The sequence below is a fragment of the Ranitomeya imitator genome, chromosome 6 (genome assembly GCF_032444005.1).
Source record: "Ranitomeya imitator isolate aRanImi1 chromosome 6, aRanImi1.pri, whole genome shotgun sequence".
In the NCBI taxonomy this organism is placed as follows: domain Eukaryota; kingdom Metazoa; phylum Chordata; class Amphibia; order Anura; family Dendrobatidae; genus Ranitomeya; species Ranitomeya imitator.
Genome location: NC_091287.1, coordinates 449,468,831 through 449,480,220, shown reverse-complemented (window position 1 = coordinate 449,480,220; position 11,390 = coordinate 449,468,831). Strand labels below are relative to the sequence as shown.

Below are 11,390 nucleotides of genomic sequence, written 5' to 3'. Positions count from 1 at the left end.
TAATCCTGCACCATACACCTGCACCCAAGATATGCAATACATTTATGGTGGATATCAGAAGGCACGTTTTTCGAGATCGGAATTAAAAATAAAATAAATAATAATATGGATTTTATTGATAGAATATCACTTAAATCATGTCATAATTGAAACCAGATAAAAAAAATTATTTTTTCTAATCTGTTCTACTTGTCTTGGTGAACTTTACCACCATTGTTTGTGATAAACATTGTAAAGAAATATTTTCATAAAGACCATGGTTCTGTTTTAGATTTATTTTATTACAAATTTGTATTGAAATAACAAAAATATTAAGCACAGATGAAAACGTTTTTTCCAAATACTGTATGAGGTCTTCAATTTCAGTTGGAACCAAAAAGGTATTTCAGAGAAAATCATACAAATATCTGACAATATCAAAATTCACAGTCCTGCACAAAGAAAAAAAAAAGGAACAAGTTAAAATGTAATTACCGTATATACTCGAGTATAAGCCGAGACCCCTAATTTTGACACCTAAAAACTGGGAAAACTTAATGACTCGAGTATAAGCCTAGGGTGGAAAATGCAGCAGCTACCGGTAAATGCCAAAAATAAAAATAGGTACCAATAAAAGTAAAATTAATTGAGACATCAGTAGGTTAAGTTTTTTTGAATATCCATATTGAATCAGGAGCCCCATATAATGCTCCATACAGTTCATGATGGGCCCCATATAATGCTCCATACAAAATACGCCCCATATAAAGCTCCATACAGTTTATGATGGGCCCCATAAGATGCTCCATATTAAAATATGCCCCATATAATGCTGCACAAATGTTGATTATGGCCCCATAAGATGCTCCATAGACACATTTGCCCCATATAATGCTGCACAAAGGTTGATTATAGCCTCATAAGATGCTCCATAGACACATTTGCCCCATATAATGCTGCACAAATGTTGATTATGGCCCCATAAGATGCTCCATACAGACATTTTCCCTATACAATGCTGCACAAATGCTGATTATGGCCCCATAAGATGCTCCATAGAGATATTTGCTCCATATAACGCTGCACATGGCCCCATAAGATGCTCCATAGAGATATGTGCCCCATATGCGGTTGCTGCAATAAAAAAAAAGGACCCCAGCACTTGCTATATTCACCTTTCCCGTTCCACCGCTGAGCGTCGCTGTGTCTTCTGCACTGACTGTTCAGGCAGAGGGTGGTGCGCACACTAATCGCGTCCTCTGACCTGAGCGTCACTGCAGAGGACGCAGAAGACACAGCAGCACAGACGGTGGAATGGGAGACAGGTGAATATCGCGCACTGCCCCCCGTCATACTCACCTGCTCCCGGCGCGGTCCTTGCAGGTCCCTGGTTCTCCGGGTGCTGACAGCTTCTTCCTGTAGTGAGCGGTCACATGGTACCGCTCATTACCGTAATGAATATGCGGCTCCACCCATATGAGAGTGGAGTCGGGTCCATATTCATTACTGTAATGAGCAGTACCATGTGACCACTCAATACAGGAACAAGCTGTCAGCTCCCGGAGAACCAGGGACGTGCAGGGACCGCGCGAGGAGCAGGTGAGTATTATTAGACAGCTGCCGCTCCCCCTTCCCTGCCGACCCCTGGGAATGACTCAAGTATAAGACGAGAGGGGCAATTTCAGCCTAAAAAAATGGGCTGAAATTCTCGGCTTATACGGTACATTGTTTAAAGAGTTAGTACTGCTTTGCTCACTTCTGAATCGAGAGGAGAGTGCGGGCTGGTGACATCACGTCCAAATATACATGCCATGTCTCTAAATTAATGGAACAGGTTCACAATAGTCGCTGATCACGCACCGTCCCAGCAGGTATCAGTACATGGGAAGTCACCCATCCGCTCACCTCTCTGGGCTCGGGAAGTGCTCCCATCACACCGATGTTCTGAAGCAGCTTTTATAAATAAAGGTTTGGATTGTCTTAGGTTTCAAAGAGCGACGTGATCATGCAGTTTGAGATGTGTGATGGGGGCTTGATTGTGAGGACAGATTCTCTCTAACACTCTATGAAGTTTGTATTTTGAAATTTGGTGATAGATCCGCTGTAAAATTTATAGCAGGAGGAGGTTGGGAGCTCACCTATTAAACTCAGCTATTGGACAAAATGATTAGGAGGGGTTTGGTTGCATTACCTTGGCATAGAAGACCTTTTATGAACCATTAAAAGACATAATTGTGTAAAAAAAATATATAAAAGAGTATAAAAAAACAGCATAAACATTGCCTACGCCAAACCAAATCATCGTCTGTCTAGATTCTATGGATACTTCTCCATGTTTCCCTTAAATTCATTTTGGTAAATTATCCTGACCTTACCGAGCTGAACATACTAACATAAATACACTATCATGCACAACTATATCAGAATTACTGCTTTGTTGTACACGTACTAAAAGAAATTGAAAAAAAATAAATAAAGTACCTTGCTACAGCTCGGATAAAATCCAGCGACACGGTACATTTGTACTTGGGTCCATCAAGCTGATCGTCATGGCCCACCAGAGTTAAAAGCTGAAGAGTCACAAGGGAAGAGATCTATAAAAGAAAAAGAAGAAATGGTTATTTACAAACAACCGTCAGGACTCGTAGGTTTAGTGCCGGCATTTTCAGGACTGCACATTCTATTTACCTGAGAAAAAATGTTTGCAGTGGGGGCCACTCTGCTGTCCACAATACTGTACAGTATGGCCAGCAGTCGGTCCAGAGGGAAAGGCTTGGGGCCCAGAAGATGATTGCTAGTCTGAAAATGAAATACAAGAATCATGGCTAGTCATTCCTAATCGGGGTTAAGCCTATCCAACATCATCCAACAATAACCTACAACCACACGTGAAGGATAAAAGGGACAAATGTAACATGAAGAGGAAAAGATCTATATGGGATACTGACCATAATAAAAATGATTGACCACATACACAGAGCATCTACATTAATAGCACACCAATAGGTCCATCTGCACAAATAGGTTCTATGTTACAGGGAATCTGTCAGCAGGTTCTTCTATGTAATATGAGAGCTGTATGATGTAGAGGCTGAGACCCTGATTCCAGCGTGGGATCACTTTCTGGCATGCTTGCTTTCTTTTTTTTTTTTTTTACAATCACTGTTTTCTCGTTTTCTCTGCTGCATACCTAGCAGTTCTCTAAATGCTGAGTCCTGTAGCTTCCGCCCACACCACTGATTGGCAGTTTTCTGTGTACACTGTGCATAGGTAGAAAGCTGCCAATCATTATTGGGGGCGGGGTTAAAAAGAGCAGTTGACTAGGAGATACGAGACAACTAGTCCTGTAGTGATAATCTCCTGCTGATAAAACACTAATTTTATTAAAACAGCAACATACAGCCTAGGAAGTGACATCTCTGGAATCAAGGTCTCTGCCCCGACATCCTCCTCCTCCTCTTAGATTACATAGCAAACACATGCTGACAGATTCCCTTTCACCATTAATTTACAATACACATGAGGCTTCTTAAACTATCTAAAGAATATGTGGGTGGCCTTACCAAAGGCAGATGGGGCAGTAAGGGGGCTCAGGTATGGTCAAGCAAGTCTGCACCTACAATATATCCTGAGGAAGGGGCACTGAAATGTTTGGACACATTAAGGGTGAACTGAGCACCTGTGCTTGGTTTGCGCGGTCATTTTATACAAGCAGATTCCCCTTAACCCCTTAGTGACGAAGCCAATTTGGTACTTAATGACCGGGCCAATTTTTACAATTCTGACCACTGTCACTTTATGAAGTTATAACTATAGAACGCTTTAACAGATCCCGCTGATTCTGAGAATGTTTTTTCGTGACATATTGTACTTCATGTTAGTGGTAACATTTCTTCGATATTACTTGCGATTATTTATGAAAAAAACGGAAACATGGCGAAAATTTGTAAAATTTTGCAATTTTCAAACTTTGAATTTGTATGCCCTTAAATCAGAGAGATATGTCACGAAAAATAGTTAATAAATAACATTTCCCACATGTCTACTTTACATCAGCACAATTTTGGAAACAAAATTTTTTTTTGTTTTGTTAGGAAGTTATAAGGCTGTGTGCACACGATGCAGATTTGGTGCAGAATTTTCTGCATAAAATCTGCACTAAATCTGCATCTCCTGGCAGAATCCGCAGGTGCGTTATTTATGCGTTTTTTATGCGTTTTTTGTGCAGATTTTACCAATGGATTTCTATTATGGAGGGGTGCAGAAACGCTGCAGAACTTCACAAAAGAAGTGACATGCACTTCTTTGAAATCTGCAGCGTTTCTGCGCAGATTTTTCTGCACCATGTGCACAGCTTTTTTTTTCACATTGATTTACATTGTACTGTAAATCACAGTGCAGTTCTGCAGCGTTTCTGCTGCAGAAAAATCTGCTGCAGTTCTGCACTAAATCTGCATAGTGTGCACATACCCTCAGGGTTAAAAGTTGACCAGCAATTTCTCATTTTTACAACAAAATTTACAAAACCATTTTTTTAAGGACCATCTCACATTTAAAGTCACTTTGAGGGGTGTACATGACAGAAAATACCCAAACTTGACACCATTCTAAAAACTACACCCCTCAAGGTTCTCAAAACCACATTCAAGAAGTTTATTAACCCTTGACGTGCTTCACAGCAACTGAAACAATGTGGAAGGAAAAAATGAACATTTAACTTTTTTTTGCAAACATTTTACTTCAGAACCAATTTTTTTTTATTTTCACAAGTGTAAAATGTGGGGATAAACCACTGTTTGAGTGCACGGCAGGGCTTGGAAGAGAAGGAGCGCCATATGACTTTTTCAATGCAGAATTGGCTGGAATTGAGATTGGACGCCATGTCACGTTTGGAGAGCCACTGATGTGCCTAAACAGTGGAAACCCCCCACAAGTGACACCATTTTGGAAACTAGACCCCTTAAGGAACTTTCTCTAGATGTGTGGTGAGCACTTTGAACCCCCAAGTGCTTCACAGAAGTTTATAACGTAGAGCCGTGAAAAAAATAAATAAATAAATATCGCATTTTTTACACAAAAATGATCTTTTCACCCCCAGATTTTTACTTTCACAAGGGTAACAGGAGAACTTAGACCCCAAAATTTATTGTGCAATTTATGCAGAGTACGCTGCTACCCCATATGTGGGGGGACCACTGTTTGGGCGCATGACAGAGCTCGGAAGGGAAGGTGCACAGTTTTGCAATTCAGATTTTGATAGAATGATCTGCGGGCGTTATGTTGCGTTTGCAGAGCCCCTGATGTACCTAAACAGTAGAAACACCCCACAAGTGACCCCATTTTGGAAACTAGACCCCCCCAAGGAACTTATCTAGATGTGTGGTGAGCACTTTGAACGCCCAAATGCTTCACAGAAGTTTATAAATGCAGAGTCGTGAAAATATATATTTTTTTTTTTCCACAAAAATGATTTTTTTAGCCAATTTTTTGGGTAACAGGAGAAATTGGACCCCAAAACTTGTTGTCCAATTTGTTCTAAGTACGCTGATACCCCATATGTTGGGGGGAGACCACTGTTTGGGCGCACGACAGGACTCGGAAGGAAAGTAGTGACGTTTTAAAGTGCAGACTTTGATAGAATGGTCTGCGGGTGTCATGTTGCATTTTCAGAGCCCCTGATGTACCTAAACAGTAGAAACCCCCCACAAGTGACCCTATTTTGGAAACTAGACCCCCCAAGGAACTTGTCTAGATATGTGGTGAGCATTTTGAACGCCCAAGTGCTTCACAGAAGTTTGACGCAGAGCCATGAAAATAAAAAAAATCATTTTTCCCCACAAAAATGATTTTTTAGCCCCCAATTTTTTATTTATTGTCGCATAGGTAACAGGAGAAACTGAACCCCAAAAGTTGTTGTCCAGTCAGTCCTGAGTACGCTGATACCCCATATGTGGGGGTAAACCACTGTTTGGGCGCACGGCAGAGCTCAGAAGGAAGGGAGCACCAATTGACTTTTTGAACGCAAAATTGGCTGTCGCATTTGGAGACCCCCTGATGTACCTAAACAGTGGAAACCCCCAATTCTAACTCCAACCGTAACCCCAACACACCCCTAACGCTAATCCCAGCCCAATCCATAATCCTAATCAAAACCCTAACCCCAAAACACCCCTAACCCTAATCCCAACCCTAATCAAATATCTAAGCTAAACACACCCCTAATCATAATCTCAACCCTAACTAAGGGGGTGATAAAGGGGGGGGGTGCTACTTACTATTTTTTTTTTGTTTGATCACTGTGATAGGATCTCACAGTGACCAAAATAAAACAAGAAGAAGAATCTTCCTCTGCCAGCCGGCACATCACGGCGGGTGCATTGTGCATGCGCCCACCATTTTCTTCCCGGAGGAAGAAGCCGGCGGCCAGGAGGAGGACCCAGGGACATCGATAAGTATGATAGGGTCCCCGAATCCCCCTATTTCTCTGTCCTCTGATGTGCGATCACATCAGAGGACAGAGAATGACACGCCGGGTTATTTATTTATTTTTATTTCCATTTTGTGGTCGCCGGTAAACGGTTATTTACCGGCGATCACAAAACTGACCCCGATTATGTTCTTTGGGGTCTCGGCTACCCCCGACAGCCGAGACCCCAAAGATCTTCCGGGTGCCGCCATATTTTTCCCGGCAAAAGATGTCGGCGCCCATCGGGAGCCACGAGGAGCACCGGGGGAGACAGGCGAGTATAGTGGGGCTATCGGGGACCCCATTTCTCTGTCCTCTGATGTGCGATCACATCGGAGGACAGAGAAATTAAATGGGAAATCGTGGTTTTTGGTGTTTGCAAAAATTAGTCTCTGGTGGGATAATTCCTCTCTGCCACAAAGATGCCAACCTAATCTATATTACGTGACCTGTGCAGGATCACTGGCCACCAAGTCATGCCTCTGTGCTCCATATAATAAGACAATAGCTTTTATATGTTCACATGATATTTTACAGTTTCCTATTAATATATAAAGTATCCTTTTTACCTTTTCGTGTTTCTTCAGGAAATCAGTTTTCCTAATCTTCCCATGATGCTATAACAAAAAAAAAATCTTTATTTAGCTTTAGCAGAAAAAAAGACAGAAGATTCACAACTAAACGTCTGACCGCAATACAAAAACTGCTATGGAAAAGTGAGTAATAATCATCTAGTGAGGATAAAACTTACATGGACACACAAGTGGATGTGCAGTGAAGGTGGATCAGCCACCAGATTGCACAATACAGTGTAAGATATAAAACAGATCTCTTAGACCTGAGGAGGCTGACACCTGAAATTGAAAACCTGTCAGAAAATGGATGTATAATCCTGAGTCCAACTAAAGAATGAGAGGTCTCATGAGTATATTCACTCTCTGTCGTGCCTGACTGACAGCTGCAGCTGTTACTGAGCAGTGGGAGATTTCAGCAGAGAAAAGAGGCACTGAGGAGCTGTCAGTCAGGCTACCTGGGCAGAGACTGACATTACATCTTCAGAAAGAATTATACAACCATCATGACATGGGTTTTCAAAGTAAGTACGCCATCCTCATCAGGTCCACGATCTTTTTAATCGACTCTAATAAATAATTTCACTGTACATTTCAGTAAAGCATAGCCATAACTTATATGTATAGAGGTAGTGGGTGGGCATTTTAAGGACTTGTGTTGACGTTGATAGCATAGGCTCAGATATGCCAACAGTGTCTGGTCCGGAGTCATGAATCTCTGAGCGCTGCAGCACTGAGCCAGAAAGCGACAAAGCAGCACAGCACTTTTCTAGAGCTGCTCCAATTATTATTATTATTATTATTTATTTATATAGCACCATTGATTCCATGGTGCTGTACATGAGAAGGGGTTACATACAAGTTACAAATATCACATACAGTAAACAAACTAACAATGACGGACTGATACAGAGGGGCGAGGACCCTGCCCTTGCGGGCTTACATTCTACAGGATTATGGGGAAGGAGACAGTAGGTTGAGGGTTGCAGGAGCTCCGGTGTTGGTGAGGCGGTAGCTCCGGTGTTGGTGAGGCGGTAGCTCCGGTGTTGGTGAGGCGGTAGCTTCGTTGGTGATGAGGCAGCAGCGGTGTCAGTGCAGGCTGTAGGCTTTCCTGAAGAGATGAGTTTTCAGGTTCCGTCTGAAGGATCCGACTGTGGTTGATAGTCGGACGTGTTGAGGCAGAGAGTTCCAGAGGATGAGGGATATTCGGGAGAAGTCTTGGAGGCGATTGGATGAGGAGCGAATAAGTGTGGAGTCCAATCGGACATACCCCGGTGATAGTCTGCCTGTACTATGCGAGCCATATAATCTATAATTGTTAGAACATTTCCTTTCAATTTACTTCTCAGTGGACTTTATTTAGGCTGTAATTACGGGTGGTCAGGGTATCAGACACAGTGACAGTAGAGAAGGCCATTTCTATGAACTGAACAGTCTGCAGCCTCTGTGGCCATAATCCAGCAGACCTGTGCCGACGCGATTTTGAAAAGTTTAGCCTGAAGCCCCTGTGCCTTGCACCATGTGCTAATTTCCATCCTTAATACATTTAAAGGAGAACTCCAGAAATACTTTAACCCCTTCATGACCTAGCCTATTTTGACCTTAAAGACCTTGCCGTTTTTTGCAATTCTGACCAGTGTCCCTTTATGAGGTAATAACTCAGGAACGCTTCAACGGATCCTAGCGGTTCTGAGATTGTTTTTTCGTGACATATTGAGCTTCATGTTAGTGGTAAATTTAGGTCAATAAATTATGCGTTTATTTGTGATAAAAACGGAAATTTGGCGAAAATTTCACAATTTTCACATTTTGAATTTTCATTCTGTTAAACCAGAGAGTTATGTGACACAAAATAGTTAATAAATAACATTTCCCACATGTATACTTTACATCAGCACAATTCTGGAAACAAAATTTTTTTTTGCTAGGAAGTTATAAGGGTTAAAATTTGACCAGCGATTTCTCATTTTTACAACGAAATTTACAAAACCATTTTTTTTAGGGACCACCTCACATTTGAAGTCAGTTTGAGGGGTCTATATGGCTGAAAATACCCAAAAGTGACACCATTCTAAAAACTGCACCCCTCAAGGTACTCAAAACCACATTCAAGAAGTTTATTAACCCTTCAGGTGCCTCACAGCAGCAGAAGCAACATGGAAGGAAAAAATGAACATTTAACTTTTTAGTCACAAAAATGATCTTTTAGCAACAATTTTTTTATTTTCCCAATGGTAAAAGGAGAAACTGAACCACGAAAGTTGTTGTCCAACTTGTCCTGAGTACGCTGATACCTCATATGTGGGGGTAAACCACTGTTTGGGCGCACGGCAGGGCATGGAAGGGAAGGAGCGCCATTTGACTTTTTTAATGAAAAATTGGCTGCACTCTTTAGCGGACACCATGTCACATTTGGAGAGCCCCCGTGTGCCTAAAAATTGGAGCTCCCCCACAAGTGACCCCATTTTGGAAACTAGACGCCCCAAGGAACTTATCTAGATGCATAGTGAGCACTTTGAACCGCCAAGGGCTTCACAAATTGATCCGTAAAAATGAAAAAGTACTTTTTTTTCACAAAAAAATTCTTTTAGCCTCAATTTTTTCATTTTCACATGGACAACAGGATAAAATGGATCCTAAAATTTGTTGGGCAACTTCTCCTGAGTACACCAATACCTCACATGTGGGGGTAAACCACTGTTTGGGCACATGGTAAGGCTCGGAAGGGAAGGAGCGCCATTTGACTTTTTGAATGAAAAATTATCTCCATCGTTAGCGAACACCATGTCGCGTTTGGAGAGCTCCTGTGTGCCTAAACATTGGCGCTCCCCCACAAGTGACCCCATTTTGGAAACTAGACCCCCCAAGGAACTTATCTAGATGCCTAGTGAGCACTTTAAACCCCCAGCTGCTTCACAGAAGTTTATAACGCAGAGCCATGAAAAAAAAAATAATTTTTCTTTCCTCAAAAATGATTTTTTAGCCTGGAATTTCCTATTTTGCCAAGGGTAATAGGAGAAATTGGACCCCAAATGTTGTTGTCCAGTTTGTCCTGAGTACGCTGATACCCCATATGTGGCGGTAAACCACTGTTTGGGCGCACGGCAGGGCTCGGAAGGGAAGGCACGCCATTTCGCTTTTTAAATGGAAAATTAGCTCCAATCATTAGCGGACACCATGTCACATTTGGAGAGCCCCTGTGTGCCTAAACATTGGAGATCCCCCAGAAATGACCCCATTTTGGAAACTAGACCCCCAAAGGAACTAATCTAGATGTGTGGTGAGGACTTTGAACCCCCAAGGGCTTCACAGAAGTTTATAACGCAGAGCCATGAAAATAAAAAAAAAATTATTTTCTCAAAAATGATCTTTTAGCCTCCAATTTTTTATTTTCCCAAGGGTAACAGGAGAAATTTGACCCCAAAAGTTGTTGTCCAGTTTCTCCTGAGTACGCTGATACCCCATATGTGGGGGTAAACCACTGTTTGGGCACATGCCGGGGCTCGGAAGTGAAGTAGTGATGTTTTGAAATGCAGACTTTGATGGAATGCTCTGTCGGCGTCACGTTGCGTTTGCAGAGCCCCTGATGTGGCTTAACAGTAGAAACCCCCACATGTGAACCCATTTTGGAAACTAGACCCCGAAAGGAACTTATCTAGATGTGTGGTGAGCACTTTGAACCCCCAAGTGCTTCACAGAAGTTTATAATGCAGAGCCATGAAAATAATAAATACGTTTTCTTTCCTCAAAAATAATTATTTAGCCCAGAATGTTTTAATTTTCCCAAGGGTTACAGGAGATTTTGGACCCCAATATTTGTTGTCCAGTTTCTCCTGAGTACGGTGATACCCCAATTGTGGGGGTAAACTACTGTTTGGGCACATACCGGGGCTCGGAATTGAAGTAGTGACGTTTTGAAATGCAGACTTTGATGGAATGCTCTGTGGGCGTCACGTTGCGTTTGCAGAGCCCTTGATCTGGCTAAACAGTAGAAACCCCCCACAAGTGACCCCATTTTGGAAACTAGACCCCGAAAGGAACTTATCTAGATGCGTGGTGAGCACTTTGAACCCCCAAGTGCTTCATAGAAGTTTATAATGCAGAGCCGTGAAAATAATAAATACGTTTTCTTTCCTCAAAAATAATTATTTAGCCCAGAATTTTTTATTTTCCCAAGGGTTACAGGAGAAATTGGACCCCAAAAGTTGTTGTCCAGTTTCTCCTGAGTACGCTGATACCCCACGTGTGGAGGTAAACCACTGTTTGGGCACACGTCGGGGCTCAGAAGGGAAGTAGTGACTTTTGAAATGCAGACTTTGATGGAATGGTCTGCGGGGGTCACGTTGCGTTTGCAGAGCCCCTGGTGTGCCTAA

At 42.1% G+C, this 11,390-nt stretch overlaps 1 protein-coding gene across 3 annotated transcripts in view; it reads right to left on the bottom strand.

Moving 5' to 3' along the window:
• Positions 1-260: 260 nt before the first annotated feature.
• Positions 261-11,390, bottom strand: part of ORC5 (origin recognition complex subunit 5) — a 64,555-nt gene continuing 53,425 nt past the window's right edge. For 2 of the 3 annotated variants that reach the window (XM_069731448.1, XM_069731447.1), the window contains 4 exons: positions 7,015-7,062; positions 2,668-2,778; positions 2,461-2,573; positions 261-431 (listed from right to left, as the gene is read on the bottom strand). In XM_069731448.1, coding sequence (XP_069587549.1) covers positions 386-431; positions 2,461-2,573; positions 2,668-2,778; positions 7,015-7,062 — 318 coding nt within the window. In that variant the 3' untranslated portion in view covers positions 261-385. Of the gene's footprint in view, positions 432-2,460; positions 2,574-2,667; positions 2,779-7,014; positions 7,063-11,390 lie in introns of those variants that run through there. The other variant, XM_069731449.1, reaches the window with a different exon arrangement.